General features: G+C 46.5%; 1 protein-coding gene across 16 annotated transcripts in view; it reads left to right on the top strand.

The window, feature by feature from the left end:
- The window catches only part of ANKLE2 (ankyrin repeat and LEM domain containing 2), a 165,263-nt gene that overhangs the window by 143,890 nt on the left and 1,373 nt on the right, over positions 1-20,000 (top strand). For 15 of the 16 annotated variants that reach the window (XR_015057854.1, XR_015057853.1, XM_085880172.1 and 12 more), the window contains one exon: positions 251-382. Coding sequence is in view for 10 of the 16 variants with exons in the window: in XM_085880172.1 (XP_085736298.1) it covers positions 251-382 (132 nt within the window). In the remaining 6 variants the exon portion in view is untranslated. Of the gene's footprint in view, positions 1-250; positions 383-20,000 lie in introns of those variants that run through there. The other variant, XR_015057855.1, reaches the window with a different exon arrangement.

Raw genomic sequence — 20,000 nt, 5'->3', positions numbered from 1 at the left:
ATATATATACACACACACACACACACACACACACACACACACACACACACACACACACACACACACACACACACACACACACACACACACACACACACACACACACACACACACACGTTTGTGTGTGTATGTACATATTTGTGTATTTCTAAAGCGGTGTACAATGGTTGAATTGATTTCGTGTTCATAATTTATTTTGGCCTTTTTTCCATTATACAATCATGCTTTGTCATTTTCCTTCCTGTTTCAGGCCCGATCCCTGCAAGCTTGATCTTGACGTGTATGCTGCTTTGGTTGGTGCATCTGTTGATCCAACTCGATTTCCTCGAGTTTCCAGTTGGATGCACTTAGTATCCAGCTATGCTTTGTCTCAACACCAATGGTATTGTTATATTTCGTATTTTGGTTGAAACATTTATTGCTGTCCTCCGTGATTGACATTGACACAGCAATGCACTTGCTCCATCGATGCTACAACACTTTAATTCCTGGTGGGAAGACGTCTTCCTTCTCAAACCATTCTTTCTTCGAACACATCATTCCATTGCCTTTAAATATAAGTTCTGTGCCAGTGTGAGGTGCTTGCAAAAGTGAGCACTCACCATCTGCACCCCCCCCCCACCTTTTAATTTGCGAATTAAAATGTCACCTGTTGACCCCAGAAGTTGGCATGGAAAATGGCATATAAAATCACGAAAGTAAAGGGAATCTATCGTGGTAACTTGAAAAGATTTCATTAACAAGTGGGTGTGCATTCAAAGTATTCCGCTCCCATGCCAAATAAATAAATAATAAATCCTCCAGCACGCGACATTGCCTGGGCCCTCTGGCATCCGACAGTGCCGCCATGCAGCACATAAAGACAGAATTGGGAGTGAGCAATGTGCAGTGATGAATTGATTACTTGCATCATTCAAATAAAGAAATAATCGTAAAATAATTAATTTTTTAATCATTTGGCTTATGGCATACCACCACCATTTAATACAAATCTGTAAGTTTTTGAAAATTAAGTAATTCATCGCAAAATGAACAATTAATAGATTAATTGATACATCAATAAGTTAAAAATATCCTTTATAGCCAAATCACTTCGTCATTGTCGTGTCCAACTGTCTGCTTCCTTGCTCAAAAGGTGCCAAAGATATTGCCCAGATGAGAAAGAAAATAAATACATTTAAAAATCAATAATAGCTCAGTAATTAATTAATTGATTGATTAATCAAAAAATAACATAACTTCTTTGCCAACATACATCTTCACTGTTGTCCTCCAATTTCAGCTTCCTAGCTGAAAGGTTGGCTGAGATAGCTCCCGGACAAACAAGTGCTCTGTTCTCCCTCTCCTCCCCTCCCCACCTGATTTCTGCTGGGCACACATGGTCCACCAGCAACCACCTTCTGGTAAAACTACCAAAATCAATCACTGCTTACCTTCACTCTTTCATTCCTCTTTTTTCCCCACCTTTGGAACAAACCCACACTCTTTTCAATCCCACTCTTCCCTCCAGGTCTTCAAAACAGCTGTTCCCCACCATCTCATATCTTCCCCCGTCGAAAACCCCGATCTTTTCTACCTCCGCTAATACACCCCAAACCCACCTCCTTCAAATTCCCTGCTTTCCTTCCTGTAAAAAAAAATATATAAAATTTCATGGTGGAGGTAGGATTGTATCGAGTGGCATGGTCCGTGGACGAGCAGGAGACATCTCAATGTGATTTAAGTAGGGAAAACTGTCAGTTTAAGTTGTTGTGTGTCATCGCATGGGGGAGCGGTGCTGTGTTGATTAAGCAGGGATTAAGGCTGGTTTCTCCCAGTATGTGATTGCCCCCGTGACCTTTTCCTATGTTTTGACATTTATAAGACCGGCGATAAAAATGAATCACATCCTTCAAGCAACAACAACCGAACCGACTGTTCCAAGCAGGCAAAAACGCCACTACCAGGAATGACAACGAGCAAACTACGCCCCTGGGGGGGGGGGGTGGCGGAGGGATGATGGATGGGTGGATGTTAGAAGGTTCGGGAGAGATGCGAGTGAGGAGATATCGATGGGAAGAGAAGGGCATTACAGTTGCTTGTTCTCGACATGCTGAGGAAGGCTGCGCAACTCCCATGTTCGTGCTTTGTGGATTTGTTCGTGTGCTGGAGCACGATGATAGCCATTACTGTTCGGCTGAGTTGCGAAGTTGTCCGTTTATGAGGGGGAGAGGAGAAGAGAAGAACAGCGCGTCTCTCAGCAATTACTCAGCGTGATCCCGTTGTGTGTTCAAGGAGGAAGGTGGACCATCATTGTGAGCAGACCTGGTGTAAGAGAGGAGCGGGGTTGGCAATTTCGAACGTGAAAAGAGACTGTATGGCGGTTTCTGGGCCCTTAACAAATTGACCATCCGCACAAATTACCTCTCATGCGCTTCCTGCCTGGAGAGCGGCGCCGTACAATTTTGAGTGTGGTTTCCCACGCAAGATGACGCGGTTTGACCATCAAGCTCTGAAAGACCATCTCTGGACAAAGCTAAATGCAAGAATAAAGAGAGGGATTTTTATTTTATGTTCTTTCCCCTTGTCTGTTTTTGTAACTGTGTGTGGAGGTGCCTCAACTTTCGGCTGGAAATGACCTCATGTTTTATTATATCACACTTTGATTTATTCCTCTTATGAATACCTCATTTATGTTCATTAAAGCCCTATTTATTAAGCTCACTTGTGTCTGTCTATTCGTTGTGGGTTCAAGTATTAACCCTTGTCCTCTGCCCAGGTGAACATAACTGGTAGATGCTTGCCACCCCCGTCCCGCACGTGCTGTTCTCTCCAAGGAACACATGTTCCACTCCAAGGGAGAACTGTTTGACTATCCGTCCAGGTCGGTCTTAACCGTTACTAACACGACAATAACCTCCATTCACCTTCGGTGGCAGAGGGAATCACCTTGCTATCTCTTGCCAAGCCCACCTTTCCTTGTCAGCTGTTTCATTGGAGTGCTTGCTTGAGTGCTTAAGCCACATTGTCAGTGCTCTACAAGCTGCTTGATAATGGAACACTGCTGTTTCACTATTCTCTTACCTTTCTGTTTGCTTTATTTGTCTTTTTGCTGAAATATGTCACAAATTTGTTGCTCAATTTTGAGTGGTATTCTTTGATGTTTGTTTGTTCGTACCGTTCAGTGTTTATTCACGGGCAAAGTGCAAAATTCAACAAAAAATATATCCTTTTCTCCTTTGTAATACCTGGCGATGGCTCAATGTACAAATTTTGGGCGCGGGCCTTGTGGTGTCATAAGGTGCCTCGGTGTTATCTGGTGTGAAGTTTTTTTTCACACGAGATCGCATTGTCTCCCCTTTTTGTGCGATTTAACTCTCTCTCTCTCTCTCTCTCTCTCTCTCTCTCTCTCTCTCTCTCTCTCTCTCTCTCTCTCTCTCTCTCTCTCGCTCTCTCGCTTTCTCTCGCTCTCGCTCTCGCTTTCTCTCGCTTTCTCTCGCTTTCTCTCGCTTTCTCTCGCTTTCTCTCGCTTTCTCTCGCTTTCTCTCGCTTTCTCTCGCTTTCTCTCGCTTTCTCGCTCTCGCTTTCTCTCATTTCTCATTTCTTTCTCTCGCTTTCTCTCGCTCTCGCTTTCTCTCATTTCTCTCGCTTCTCATTCTCTCGCTTTCTCTCGCTTTCTCTCGCTTTCTCTCGCTTTCTCTCGCTTTCTCCTCATTTCTCTCGCTTTCTCTCGCTCTCTCGCTTTCTCTCGCTTTCTCTCGCTTTCTCTCTCATTTCTCTCGCTCTCTTTCTCTCGCTTTCTCTCGCTTTCTCTCGCTTCTCTCTCGCTCTCTCTCTCTTTCTCTCGCTCTCTTTCTCTCGCCCTCTCTTTCTCTCGCTCTCTCTTTCTCTCGCTCTCTCTTTCTCTCGCTCTCTCTTTCTCTCGCGCTCTCTTTCTCTCGCTCTCTCTCGCTCGCTTGCTTGCTCTCTCGCTCGCTCTCTCTCTCTCATTTTCTCTCGCTCTCTTTCTCTCGCTCTCTCTTTCTCTCGCTCTCTCTTTCTCTCGCTCTCTCTTTCTCTCGCTCTCTCTTTCTCTCGCTCTCTCTTTCTCTCGCTCTCTCTTTCTCTCGCTCTCTCTTTCTCTCGCTCTCTCTTTCTCTCGCTCTCTCTCTCTCGCTCTCTTTCTCTCCCTCTCTCTTTCTCTCGCTCTCTCTTTCTCTCGCTCTCTCTTTCTCTCTCTCTTTCTCTCCTCTCTTCCCTCCTTCTTTCTCTCTCTCGCTCCCATCCCCTCCTTCCCAGAGTGTATCATGATGTATGGTGTAGCGTTGCTCTCCCTCCTCCCCTTCCTCGCCCACCTCCGTGCTCCCCCTCCTCTCTCCTCCCACATCCTCTCTCTCTCTCTCTCTCTCTCTCTCTCTCTCTCTCTCTCTCTCTCTCTCTCTCTCTCTCTCTCTCTCTCTCTCTCTCTCTCTCTCTCTCTCTCTCTCTCTCTCTCTCTCTCTCTCTCTCTCTCTTCCACCTCCTCTTGGTATTCCCATCAGCAAAGTGACTGATGGTATTTGCTAGTCTATACTATAAAATTGGACTTCCGCTTTCCAGTTCTTGAGCTTCGGTGGTGTTCTGCACGATCTCTGTGGACTTTCTCAAAGATAAGTTTTCCCGGTAGTTTTTATTAATTTTTTTATACGCCCGATATACATATACATATATATATATATATATATATATATGTATATATATATATATATATATATGTATGTATATATATATATATATATATATATATATGTATATGTATATATATATATATATATATGTATATATATATATGTATATATATATGTATATATATATATATATATATATATATGTATATGTATATGTGTGTATATATATATATATATATATATATATATATATATATATATATATATATATATATATATATATATATATATATATATATAGGCGTATTATGTGATACCGGTCGTCCGTCCGTCTGTCCGTCCGTCCGTCCGTTCCTGTCCGCACTCTAACTCCCAAAGTTTTCAACTTTCTTGTTTCATATTTGGTACATAGGTACAGACTGTGGAGACGGTGTGTCGCGACATACGTTCGTCATCTAAAGTGGTTGCCATGGCAACCAGGATGCTGTTTTCCATGTAGTAGCACAATTCTGTATATACCTTCTTGTTCGGGCGTATATTGTGCTCACTTGCACTCTTGTTTACTGTTAATTTGTTATCTCTGTGTTTACTGTGTTTCTAGTTCGGTTTTGTTTTTTTTAAATTTGTGCCAATTTGTGAGTATTCGTAGGCTTTTTTTCACATTGGGTTCCTTGAGGCCTACCCTTTTCTTTGTGTGCACAATCATGCTTTTTGTATTTACTCCTAATTACCTTCAGATTTTTTATTTCCACCACAATCCCATTACCACTGTTTCAATTCCTCCCAACTATACCCTTGTTTAATCTCATAAAATATTTATTTTTAAAGAAAGAAAGATTTTTCCCTTCTTATCTTGCATCTCCTGTAACCACGTGACTTCCTCTTTCTCCTCCTCCTCTTCCTCCTAATCCTTCTTGCTGACATACCTTTCCAATCCCACTTTGATCATGAAGGTATTCACCAAACACTTCACAATCTTTTCTTAAACCTCTTCCAAAAAAAAAAAAACGGTTTTAAAATGTTTCAACTTCCTCTTTCTTCTGTGTGGTTCTCTATTATTTCATCACAGTTTCCTCCTCCTCTTCTTCAAAAGACTGAGTTCAATTCGACCTTTCAGAGATCCCGTGTCTAAAAAGTCCAACTGTAACAACGTTTCCTTAACTCACCTCTCTTCCACCCCTCCCCGAACATCTTTAAACGCATCTCTGACTTGGAAAAAAATTTAATTCCATTTTGCAATGCATGTTCGTCTTGCATCAATCATTCTTTTCTTCCAACTTCAGTGCAAATTCACCCCACCTCTTTACATTTACCTCCTTCACTGCTCCCCTGTTATACCCCTCCTTACACCTCCCATCTTGCCCCTCTTCCTACCTCCTCTCTTAGTACAGCAGAGGACAGTGGAGAGGTGCTAACAGCTCCTCCTGTGTCCCAAACTTTTGGGTGTCCCAAACTGTGGTGTTCAAACATCTGTGAGCTCTGTTCCAACCTAATAGACCATGTGGAGGTACTCGCTATTACCTTCAGAAAATGATTTTCATTGTGCAGATCACCAATCTGGATGAAATTTGGCATACTTAAAGAATTTTAGACACTGAGTCCAAATCCACTTGTTTCCACGTCGAGGATGTGACACAATTGGTCATTTTTGGCAATTAAAGATACACCGAACATTAAAGCACGATTTTGACACAAAAATGAAGAATCAAGGTTAGACTGATATGTACGTCAAAGAAAACTCGTGAGGTCTTAAAATGATACAATATGTTTATACAGAGTTATATATTATCAAAGAAAACCCGATTCACTGTTATTAAAGATGTTTATAATTAAAGGTCATAAACCGAAGCAGTTACATATTTTTACCAGCCCAAAACGTCTGGACCGACCAGACAGGCCTTCGAGTTGACCAAGTCAACTTTTTGCTGAAAAGGCAGCCACACTGGCTATTAAAGGGAGTTACATTGACTATTAAAGGCAGTTACAGCGCCTATTAAAGACAGTTACATTGGCTATTACGGATTAAATCAAAGACAAAGAGCTGCGCGACTCAGCTTGATGAAAAGTGGAACCGCCACAAGAGGATTACTGTCTTAGAATTCCAGTATTTCTTGCTCTGAAGCGGTTGCTGAACTAGGCTCTTGACTGCTGCGATTACAAAACTCAAGTCCACTATTACATGCTAACCAACCTGAATACTATTGTGCAGAAGATCACCACAGCAAAAGCATTGTGACACCTGCATTCACAGTTCGTCGTCGGAATCATCGTCAGTTCCGCTTTCATCATCCATAAGTTCCATTTCTGCACGGGTCTGTTCATCGTTGGTGCAGACCTGCAACCCACAGCACTCTGTGCTGGACAGTCCTTTTGACCGGCAAGAACACTGGTTGGTCTCGCATTTCATCTTCTTGAAATTACATTTCGTCGCCTCTAACAGTTCTTTCGGCGCTGGTGGTTTGCTCAGCCAGTGAACAGTCAGTGCTCCGTTGCGTTCCACCCATCCGTGAAATGTAGGAGAAGGGGCTTCTATAAACCTCTCAGTCGCGCGGTGGTGGATCGCAGACTGATAGTTCACTCTTTTGCAATGCAGCATCAGAGCGTCGCTTGTTGGCGGCAACTTCTGTTCTCCCAGCGACTGGCTGCAAAATATCTTGTAGCGAGCCTCATCCACAATTCATGGTCGGCTGATTGCACATGGCACAGAAGAATTGTTCCAGGTCCTGAATGATATTCTGATCTAGCGTGAATTCTCGACCAATGCTCCCGAAACAGGTGATGAGATGGGGACTCTTCATCATCAAGTCAAATGGCCTTGTTTTGCCCTTACCGTGGAATGCACTGGTGGTATCACTTCCTGTGAAATTGTGCAAACCTATCAACGCATCGCAGACAGAACTTTCCAAGGCATTACTCAGCTTCCTAATGTCAACAACGATAATGTCCTTGGGACTTCCTGTGACCAGATGGAAATTTCGTGCTCGAATCGACTTCGAGTGAGCCAACGCCAACACAAACACATCAGTGTCGAAACTCTGTATGCGCACCGACTCTTCATTCTGTCCCGCGTGAGTGGCATGTAGCAGGAGCTTCGTGTCAGCTTCCTCATGGTCACATTCAAGTTCAGGTACTGACGACACAGTCATGACGCCATTCGACGCCTCAATTTTATCACATTTTCCGGCATGACTGACGTACAACAGCATGTCGCCCAGTTTTGATGGAGAGATGTTTCTCGTCCACGATTCGACGATGAACTCTATCAACGCCTCCTTGTTGGCTCCGCTCAGGAGATAATTGGCCCACTGTTTTGGAAGGGCTTGATCACGTCCGTAGATGGTTCGCACCTGAAGATCGCCCACCCTGCCCGCTCGGCTGGCATGCTGCAGGCACTTGATGCTGACACTTGGGTAAGTATCAAACACCACGTCCAGTCTCGAAGATTGGTTATGTCATGCTTTGGCCACTATGATGTTCAGCACCATCTCTTCCATTTTGCTGAAAGTGTTAGGCAGTGAACCAGCCTTTATCGCCTGAATAACGGCCATTCCATCCACAATCGTTGCACCTTGGATAGGCCGAGTGTCCACACGGAAATCGGGCCACAGTTTCAGTATATCGTTGCGGAGTTTGGCTTTGTCCGTCTTAGCAATCAAACCATCACCAGATGCCAGCGGGAAAGATATGTTCGCCAGTGGGTATGCGAGCAGATCGTGGAGTGTTACATTGCTTTTCTCTCCAATCAACAGCAGTCATGTGAAAAGACGACGTTAATTCGCAATTTCAACTTTCGGTGTCTGCTGGTGGGGAGTCGCCGACTTGCCTCGCGCCTTCGAGAAAGTTGCCAATTTGGCCTTCGAAATCGGACTGAGGAATGGGACCTCACCCGAGAGAAGCCGATCACGCATGAATTGCACGACAGCATTCTCTCCCTTGACATACGCATTCATCAAGTCCGCGGAAGTGGCTGGCGGTGCAATGACACCTGAACTAATATTGACGAGTTCAAGGTGAGCGCCGGAGAAAGGGTTAATCATTTGAAGTATTGTGTCCATCACTTGTGCCACCGCTGCTTCGTTCTTCCCTAAGAACTTCGTTCTATCCCCAAGAGAGGATGATCACCTGTCTCTGTTATCATCTGAGCTCAAGCGTTTGGACATCAGGATTGCAGCTCTCTCTGAGGTTCGGAGACCGGATTGCGGCGAGATAATGGTGGGTGGTTACACCTACTATTGGTCTGGTCGCTCTGATGGTTACCATACCCAAGGAGTTGCTGTAGCTGTGTCCAATAAGCTGACCCCAATGATAATTGAGGTAACACCGGTCAACGAGCGTATTATGAGATTAAGGATTCGCCACTCCTTAGGTGTCATTTCCCTGGTCTCTATTTATGCTCCGACTGAGGCGAGTGATCTCACCCTGAAGGACACATTCTACGCCACACTCGAGTCTGTGGTTGATCAGTGCCCCAGACGAGATACACTTCTAATCTTGGGGGATTTCAATGCATCGACTGGAACTGAAAGGGATGGTTATGAGGTGTGTGTTGGTCCCCATGGGTCAGGAACTATGAACCAGAATAGCACTAAGTTCCTTGACTTTGCAAGAAGTCATGGACTTAGGGTGGCTGGTTCATGGTTTCAGCGCCCACAAGCTCATCGCTGGACTTGGTATTCCAACGCTGGCGGTGTGGCAAAGGAGATTGACCATGTCCTCATTGATGGTAGTTGGAGGATGATCCAGAACTGCAGGGTCTACCGGAGTGCTCAGTTCCTCAATACTGACCACAGGCTTGTTGTAGCAACTCTAAAGCTGCACCTTAAATCCTGGAGAATGGTACCATCCCAGCCTAGGCTGGATGTTGCCAAGCTCAGGGATGAGAGAGTAGCTGAGGAGTTTGCGAACAGGCTGAGTGGACACTTGGGGGGTCTGGGTGCTTTGGGGGGTCCTGAAGAGTTGTGGAGCACCTTCAAGACCACCGTCCTTGATGTTGCCAGTGGATGCCTTGGAGTTCACCGCAGGGCAAAGACGAATTTTGTCTCTCAAGGGACACTGGATACCATTGACCAGAGTCGCAGGGCCAGGCTGAATGGCAGAGCTGAGCTGTTCAGGGAGCTGAGGCGTAAAACTGTACGTGCACTGAGGGTGGACAAGGAGGCCTATGTGCGAGGAATCTGTGAGGGGGTAGAGCATCACCTGTGGACAGGTGATTCTCGTCCCGCTTACAGGGGAATTCGCGCATTACGTTCATCCAAGCCCATCCCTCGGAGCACTGCAGTTCGAGCAGAGAGTGGTAGGCTCTTGACAGAGGAGTCTGAAGTGAAGGCCCGCTGGGCCGGTTACTTTGAGCGGTTGTACCAGGCTGATCCCCCAGCTGTCGAGTTGGACGTCAAGGGTGTTACAATCCCTGTTGCTGACCCTCGAATCAACTGTGGTCCACCATCGCTTGTGGAAACATGGGCTGCGGTGAACCAGTTGAAACAGGGCAAAGCTCCAGGGATCTGTGGCATCCATGCTGAACTTCTCAAGGCTGGTGGAAATGCTGCACTCGTGTCGTTGCATGCAGTTTTGTGCTCTGCCTGGAACACAGGCATCATCCCAACTGACTGGAAGAGGGGCCTTGTTGTCCCTCTCTGGAAAGGGAAGGGTGATCGCCAAGACTGCAACAACTACCGAGGGGTGACGCTGCTCTCAGTGCCGGGCAAGGTCTTTGCTCGGATAATTCTTGATAGGGTTCGCCACCATCTGCTTGAGCACCAGCGTGTCCAGAGCAGTCAGGCTTTACACCAAAGAGGTCATCGATTGACCGTATCCTTGCACTTCGTGTCCTCACCGAACGCAGACGAGAGTTTCGGCAGGGGCTGCTTGCAGCCTATGTTGATCTCTGTAAAGCGTTCGATTCAGTGAATCGGGATGTCCTCTGGAGGATTCTTGGTCTTCGTGGGGTGCCACCGAAACTGATCGATCTGATGTCTGAACTCTACTCTGGTACTGAGAGTGCTGTGAAGTGTGGTGGTACCATCTCTGACTTATTTCCAGTTGTTACTGGAGTTCGTCAGGGATGTGTACTTGCCCCCACACCTTTCAGCACTTGTATGGACTGGATTTTTGGGAGGATGTCGGAGAGATCAAGTTGCGGTGCATCGTTTGGCAATGTCAAGATCTCGGACCTTGATTTTGCAGATGATGCAGTCATCTTTGCGGAGACTTTAGACATCCTCTTGGGGGCCCTCGAGGTGCTGAATGAGGAGTCGGAGCCGTTGGGATTACGGATTTCTTGGGTCAAAACTAAGATCCAGGCTTTCGGTGACATCTTGGATGCTTCTGTCCTGTCTGTGTCTGTTTGTGGTGAGGATGTTGAGGTCGTGGATAGATTCACTTACCTTGGCAGTGATATTCATGTCTCCGCAGGTTGTGAGCCGGAGGTCAATAGACGTCTGGGTCGGGCCTGGGGAGTCATGGATTCACTGGATCATGGGGTGTGGCGCTGCCGGTACCTGTGCGGGAGGACGAAAGTCCGAGTCTTCAGGTCCTTGGTACTTCCAGTCTTGCTCTATGGGTGCGAGACTTGGACTTTGACCAAGGATCTGAGACGGAGACTTAATTCCTTTGGTACCAGGTCTCTTCGGAGAATCCTTGGCTATCGCTGGTCGGATTTTGTGTCCAACGAGCGGTTGCTGAGAGAGACTCGGATGAGATTTGTTACCTGCATAGTCCGTGAGCGTCAGTTGTGGCTGTATGCACATGTGGCTCGTTTTCCTGACGCTGATCCTGCTCACCAGATTCTCTCAGCGAGGGAGTCTCATGAGTGGAGGAGGCCAGTGGGCCGACCACGTGCCTCATGGTTGCAGCAGGTTGACCATCATCTCAAGGAGATGGGGATGGGCCTGGCATCTGCCTGGGGGATGGTCAGACGGAGGCCCCTGGAGTACCGGCGGAAAGTCGACGCAGCGACGCGCTGTTCTGGCACATGCTCCCATACCTGACCTGCTTCGTTCTTCTTCGAGCTCGAAACATCCAAATCCTTTCTCGTTCGGGGCTCGTCGTGGATACCTGCCATGGACTCGCATTTCCTTGCGATTTCCGCACGTGCTGGTTGGGACAGGATCCACTTCTTCACAGCTGTGCTTTTCTGAGTGTAACCAATGATGCCTCCACTGGTCTTGCTGTCCCTATTTAAAGTCTGCTCTCTCATCTGATTGCACGCAACACTACTAATTCCATAACCAGTATGCCGTTGGGCAGTCCATTTGCCGTCCATGCACGCTTGATAGGTGTCTGGGTGGGAGTGCTCGAGCCTGGCTATTTCCAGCCAGTAAACGGGTAAGTACCTTGCATAGTTTAGGTGATCGTACGCAAAGTACCAGGGCATTGACGCTCTCGTGATCGCAAGGTGTTTCGGCCAGTTTGAAGTACGAGTTGCCCATATAAGCTCTAGTGCTAGCTCCACCATTTCCAAGTAGGAGCACCAGAATGTGAATGTTTTGCTCGCTGTACATTGCTGCTGTCTGAAGTCGCTGTAGCGTGTGAACATTTCCGAGACCTCTTCCGATGACAGTAACTGTTCGAACAACGGAGACGGAAACGTTTCCTGGAGATGCTCGATACACCTCTTGAATCGCACACGCGTCTCCTCTGCGAGGGAGTCCATGAAGGCCTGGAAGCAAAGTCTTCCTAGCGCTTCGTAGATGAGCTTGTGACAGCACAGACTCCTGTTATAGTGGTGGCCGTTTATTACTGAATTTGCAGAACGCTGAGCGACAATACCAGATTCTATTATGAGGTCTAGCAGATCTGCGTCTCAGAATCTTTTGCCGATCATGCCTCGGAAGCTCATGAGTTAGTGGAATTCGCCGAGATGAATTGCCAACCTTTCTGTCAACTCCGGGTGCAACCAACGAATCTCCTGCGCCTTACTGTAGATCGCAAGGTTGAAGACTAGAACTACTTCTTCACGTTCCAGTTTATCAGCCGTATCGATGCTTTGGCGTAGGACCGTGTAAACGGTGTCCAGTTCCGTGGGTGATGCCTCGATCACGGGAAGGTAGATGATGGCTGACTTGGTCAACTCTTCATCCCGACGAAGGAAGGTGTTGTACTCAGTCCATGTCGGCAACCGCCCGTCCGTTTTCTGGACCGTTTTCATTGGGTAATAGAGCACATCCAGCGATAGCCTGTCCTCTTGTGACGGACTGATGTCAATGTCACAACTGTAAAAGGCTGTGGTCCCTTGCCTTTTCCCGCCACCATACTTGAGAATGGGTGGCGTGTTACCAACTAATGATCGCTGACGACGGCTAATTGGAGTCACTGGACGAGCGTGCTGAATCGGCTCAGAGGGTGCGTCTTGTATCATCAATCCATTGGTTTGGTGAGTGGTCCCATGACCGGTGAGGGTCTCCTCACTGAAATCGATGTTACCGTACACAAATATTGTCGGTACATTTCTGAGGCAGTTTGAGGGCAGTTTTCCCTCCTGATCAATCTGCAACAGTGCCAAAGCAGTTTCCAACGCCTGTGTTGTACTGACCGAGACACAATGCAAAAAGCTTGTTGAGCAGTCCTAGCAGTCGAGTAGAACCAGTCCAATGTTTCACAGTCAGGCCCAATGCATAGGACTTCGGAGTAAACGTCTGACCCCTTGACGCTATAGAAACAACGTCTTGAAGAACAGAGAGCATTTTCAGATGAATATGCCATGGGAGTTCCACAAATTTCTCCAGGATTGGCTCGTCTGACAGGCCCACAATCCATGCAACAAGGTTGTACGATGCAACAGGGATGGCTCTTTCAGCATTTGAAATGTCGAAGTCAGGAGCAAGAGGTGGCCATGTAATGTCCACACCTTGGTGTTTGTTCAGGTCATCCCTCACCATGAGTGCTCCCGAGTATAGAACATGTAAATTGAGGCCTGAGTCACCCTGCTGTGGACCGTGGCTGGCTTCATCTTCTGTAGTTGACTCTGTTTCTGTTGTAGAGCTACTGTCTACAACAGCAGCCTGAGCAATGGAACCAATATCAATGTCCTTCATGTACACCACTTCACTCTCAGACATTTTTGGTGGGCGATAGAAAATCATTTCTGGGTACCGTTCCTGCAGTCTTTTCTTCAGTCTTGTTGCCTGGTAGTTGTCCTTATCCTGACCTTCACATACTCTGAGTAGGTCATTGAACATCTCACACAACTTCTTCATATGTATAGATTGCTTTCCATCAATGAGTCTTACCTGGATTACTTTATCACAGAAAATGTCAAATGTTGAGTCATAGTTCACTTTCTGAGTTTGGAGTTTACTTTGACTCTGTCTGTGGTATGTGTCATTCACATACTCGTAATAACATTTACGGTGATAACAAACTTCCAGCGCCACACAGTCTTTATCCTTTATAGTTGTCATTATTCTCACATCACGTTCATCTCTCCTCTGCTCAGCAGTTTCCCTCAGCTTTCCTCCATCCTGTGTTTCTGCCCGGGACAACTGATCATGTTGAGATTTTCCTTTGACACGGATGAATTTGTCTTTTTTTTCTGGCATATGATACAAATTCTTGGCAGTGCACCAGCTGATTTGCCAGCCACCCTTTCTACGGAGGTTCTGAGGGATTTTCTTCGTATCGTGTGGTGTGAGCGCCCCTCTTCTTCTAGTCCGCCCACCACCTCACTGGCTCTAGCAGAAACTGCAGTAATGCTGGCTTCTGATTTCCTTTTCCTGGCTTCAGCGCATTTTATACGATCCTTGTTACAAAACGACGCATAGCAGAACCGGTGACGGCCGGCATCTGCAGGAGGATCAGTCATTGGCAGCAGTTTCATTATTTGATCAGCCAGCAAACGGCATTTGTTGATAGTTTCACAATGTGTGGCGTCGCACCAAGCCTTCGCACACTCGCATACCTTACGCCAGCTCTTATCCGTGAATTGTGTCACTTTCTCATCATCCTCCACACCCAAGTGTATGAAACAACGCATCTTTGGTTGTTGAAAGACCAAAAATCACTCGAAATCACACGACAACCATGGGCGCCGCCATCTTCATTTGTTGTTTCCTGGTCGTTTCCTCCGCAATTACAAGCATGACACGCCCACTTCACGGTGGTAATTTCAAATGGTAATAACTGTCGGTGTGTCAACTTGTGCATATGGAAACAAGTAGGAATTTCAATGGTGTGTTCTCATGAATGTACAGGGTGAATTTCGTTTAGATTGGTGATCTGCACAACAAAACTGAACGAACCGACCCACCTCCACATGACCACTAACAAGTATCTCACTCTTTAAATCAGTCCACTCCTCAAAATCTCAAACATGCTCTTCCTTTCCTCTAATCACACCTCCCCCTCTTCCCAACCCCTCAAATCTTGTTTCTCTCCCTGCCCGCTCCCTTTTTCACCATACCACGACCTACTCTCATCCTTCCTCTCTTCCCATCTCAACCCTCTCCGTACTCCCCCATGGCCGTGCCTGCTCTCATCATGTCCCCTCTCTCTCAAAGCTTCCTTCTCACCCCTCCCTCTCTAATCAGCCACCTCTTCACTCTCTTCCCTCTCCAAGTCCCCCTCACATTTCTCAAAAGCTCCCCACACCTTTCTCCCTCAATTCTACCCCCCCCCCTTTCACAGTTCTCCCTCAAATCTCCCCCCTCACACCCCCTTCTCAAAATTGTCCCTCCCCACATCCACAAAGCTGTCTCCACCTCTTGGAGAATCTCTTTGAGAACCACCTCAACCACCTTCTCTCTTCCAACTTTTTCCTCCACCTTCTCTCTTCCAACTTTTTCCTCCACCTTCTCCAATCTTCAACTTCACTCTACCCCTTCTCTTAAGGGGCTGTCACACCTTGACGTTTTAGCCAGCAATGGCAACGTATCAAAATGTATGTAAAACGCTGGCGTTCGCTGAACTATTGATGTTTTTTTTTGTTTGTTTGTTTTTTAAACTTTTTGGCGTATTCATAACGAGTTGAACGTATGCAAAACGTGTTAGTAACGTACACAGAACGTTTCGATTACTTATAGATAACTTATACCAACGAATGCTTAGCGTGTTGTCAGCGTTCACAACGTCTGCCCAACGATAGTCTAATGTATGCATAGCGCGGCAGTGTATCGCCAACGATCACGTGGCGTAGCCTATTAATAGGCTGCCACTCGATGATTCAAATCATAACCGCACTAGACATCGAAGTGTCGACATCACCGTCACACCTTGACGTTTTAGCCAGCATATGCCAACGTATGAAAAATTTGCCGAATACGCTGGCACACGTCGAATACGTTATGGGTAAGTTTTGTATACGTTAAGAGCATGCTGAAGCACGCTGGCATACGTCGTAGTACGCCGAGTACGTCGACAAATTTTAAGCATGCTAAAAATTTTCCGACGTATGTCAGCGTATGACTCACACGTTCCGCATGCGCTGGCCATAAGTTGTAGGCACGTTATGCGATCGTTGACACACGTTACTTGTAAGTTACTCATAAGTCGAAACATGTCGAGGTAATTAATGTTTAGAGTACCCAAAACATTTCTAACCTATGAGTAACGTGCCTTGAACCTATGTGTAAGGTATCTCCAATGCACATTGACGTATGTAGACGTATTTGATTGACGTCTTCCGGACGACCACAGAACTTACTGAACGTGTTTCGAACTTACAGCTACTGTATAATGGCGTATTGGCAGCGTTTCGGGGAATTGGTATATAAAAATGGACTTCACAGGAGGAACCCATCAGTGTTCCAGACTCCATGGTTTTTTTTTTTCCTTCCTTCCTTCCTTCCTTCCCTCCTTCCTTCTTCTTCTTCCTCTTCTTTTTTTCTTTCTTTCTTTCTTCTTCGGCATGACGGTGATGTTGACACTTTGATTTCTAGTGCGGTTATAATATAATATAATTAATAGGCTGCCGGTCAATGATTTAAATAATAACCGCACTAGAAATCGAAGTGTCAACATCACCGTCATGCCGAAGAAGAAGGAAAGAAAGAAAAAAAGAAGAGGAAGAAGAAGAAAAAGGAAGGAAGGAAGGAAGGAAAAAAAACCATGGAGTCTGGAACACTGACGGGTTCCTCCTATGAAGTCCATTTTTACATACCAATTCCCTTAAATGCTGCCAATACGCCATTATACAGTCGCTGTAAGTTAGAAACACGTTCAGTAGGTTCTGTGGTCATCCGGAAGACGTCAATCAAATACGTCTACATACGTCAATGTGCATTGGAGATACGTTACACATAGGTTCAAAGCACGTTGCTCATAGGTTAGAAATAAGTTTCGGGTACGCTAAACATTAATTACCTCGACATGTTTCGACTTATGAGTAACTTACAAGTGACGTGTGTCAACGATCGCGTCACGTGCCCACAACTTATGGGCAGCGTATGCGGAATGTGTGCGTCATACGCTGGCATACGTCGTAAAATTTTCAGCATGCTGAACTTACCCAGAACGTATTCGAAGTGTGCCAGCGTTTTAGACAAATTTTTCATACGTCGGCATACGCTGGCTAAATCGTCAAGGTGTGACAGCCCCTTTATTACTCCCCACTGTGCCTCATCCCATCACCACCCAGCCTTTTGTCCTCCTCCTCATCCGGCTCTCTTCCCTAGCTCTTCTGCAATCTCCCACACCCTTTCAATAGCTCTCCCTACCTCCCCCTCTCCCCCTTGTCTTATCTTACCCCTTTCCTCTCCTGCGCCCAAAGCCTCCTCCCCTCCCTCTTCCTTAACAGTATGGACCTCAAACATCCATGGCCTTCACTTTAACCTGACAAATCTTTCCATACAGGTTGTCAATGACAAACCAGACATAATCTGCCCAACAGAAACATTCCTCCCTCAAGTTGTCTCTTACTTCCAAGTATCTCTCCCTGGTTACTCCCTCCTCCGGTATGACAGACCTGAGCCTTGTCCTGGTGAACGAGTTGCTCTCTTCATCAAAGACTCTATTCCTCACTCTCCATGCACTGCTCTCACTCCACCACACCTCCAGGAGTACCTCTGGCCACGGCTGCCCTTCCACCCCAACCTCTTGTTTATGTGTGTGTTGTACCGTCCACCAAACAGTGATGACTCAGTTTATGTCTCGCTCGCCGATAACATGGACCAATTTCTATCCTCTCATCCAAACTCTCTCTTCTTCATATGTGGTGATTTCAATTGTCATCATGCCAGTTGGTTGGGTTTGGGTACCTCTCTCATCTGCCATAGTACTTCAGCAAAGGACTTCTGTGACTCATTGGGACTGAGTCAATCGGTCAACTTCCTGACCCGGATCTCAGTCAGCGGTACTCCGTCTCTTCTGGATTTGGTTTTGACTAATTTCCCTGCAAATATCTGCTGTTCTGCTTCGGCTCTGATTGGTTCATCCGACCATATGCTTGTTAAAGTAGACATCTCTGGCTGTTATTTGAGAACCACATCAACGCTGACGAGTGTGACATTTCAGTCAGGCCCACTGGCAGGGACTTCAAGCAGCCATCAAACTTCTATACTGGTCCCCAATTTCTACATCCTCTGACATCAATGCATCACACACACACACACACACACACACACACACACACACACACACACACACACACACACACACACACACACACACACACACACACACACACACACACACACACACACACACACACACACACACACACACACACACACACACACACACACACACTTCAAGGCCATTTTCCCTGCGAGAGCAGGGGTTAGCCATGCAGGTCCCATAACAATCTTCTATCATGGTTCCCCTTTTTGAGGCAATGTTTTTATGGCCGGATGACCTTCCTGATGCCAACCCTTTAGTCGCCTCTTACGGCACACAGGGGCACAGTGTACCTATTCTAAACCGGGGCACACGCTGGGACATCCCAGCAAGCTGGTACTCATTTTGCCAACCTCGGAAGGATGACAGGCTGAGTCAACCCCACTTGGTGTTGATTCAATGGCCGAGCGGAATTTGAACTCAGAACCGTGGATCCCAAGCCCACCACACTAACCATTAAGCCAACACTCGGCTGTTGACATCAACTCATCCTGGAAATTTTTCAAATAATTTTGCTTGCTCTCATGCACAGATTTATCTCATCTCATCTTCAGTTGTCATGCCCATGGTACACTGAAACACTGAAGCCTGTGGTGAGACAGTTGCCTTGAAACAACTTGCCATCGCCTCATGGAAGGCAAATCCAACTGATGCCAATCTCAGTTCCTTCCACAAAGGTCAGAACAAGTTTGTGTCTACCCTCAGGAGAGCCAGGAAACAACATTTTTCTAATCTCAAGACTGAACTCTCAAACCTTTCTCCCTCCTCCAAATCCTGGTGGCATCTGGTCAAGTCTGTTTCTAGTGTATGTTGCACCGCCATCCCTCCCTTACCTCAAATGGCTGCACAGCTGACACTGCCCATGAATACATTGAATGCCTAAACTCTGTTTCCTTCAAAATCTTGTCCCCAAACCCATCGCTTTCTGCTCCCACATCACCCAGCTGTTCCTGGACTTTGTGTGCTTTTCTCCCGACAAGGTGGAGAGTTTGCTGTCAAACCTCGACTCAGGTTCTGCAACCCGTCCAGACGGGATCAGCCCATGTGTTCTAAAAACCTGCTCTGCTGCTCTTGCTCACCCTCTATCTGTTCTATTCACCCTCTCATTTGCTGAAGGTCATCTACCATCTGCTTGAAAACCAGCACATATTACCGCTCTGCATAAAAAGGTGCAAAAACAGATCCCTTCAACCACAGACCAATCTGCCTTCTCCCAATCATCAGCAAGGTGATGGAATCCATCATCGCGAACGACATTAAATCTTTCCTCTTCTCCAATGGCTTGATTTCCGATCATCAATTGTGATTCAGACCTCGTCACTCTATCCTTGACGTGCTGCTTCTGGACCGTCTGGCAACCCATATAGTTTCTCAACAATCCTCTTGAAGAAGACCTGCCATTCAACCTTTTGGGCCTCACTATCTGTCATGATCTTTCCTGGGAAAGTCACATTTCCGCGCTGGTGTCCAAAGCCAGTCGCTGACTGGGCATCCTCTGTTGTGCAAAGACCTTCCTTGGCACACCTGATCTCCTGACCACAGACAAAGCTTTCATCCGCAGCCTGATGGAATAGTGCTCTCCCCTCTGGGCTGGTGCTCATGCCTTGCACCTAGTTTGGTTTCACGCTGTGGAAACCAAGGCATTTAGGATCATTGGTAGCTTCCACAATGGAGCTGAGTCTTTTGGTCTTTCATCGCAGGTTATCTTTCTGACTTCTACCGTCTCCTCTTTGACCTTGCCCCAACTGCTCTGTCTGTGCTTTGTCCCACCTATATTTCTGCAGGGCGCTCAAGGTCCGCCAGCAACCCCCTTCTGGTGAAACTGCCAAA

This window comes from Eptatretus burgeri, chromosome 4 (assembly GCF_056783735.1).
Source record: "Eptatretus burgeri isolate ZD-2024b chromosome 4, Ebu_testis_v1, whole genome shotgun sequence".
NCBI lineage: Eukaryota > Metazoa > Chordata > Myxini > Myxiniformes > Myxinidae > Eptatretus > Eptatretus burgeri.
The sequence above is the reverse complement of the archived record's forward strand: the minus strand, read 5'-3'. Positions and strand labels throughout refer to the sequence as shown.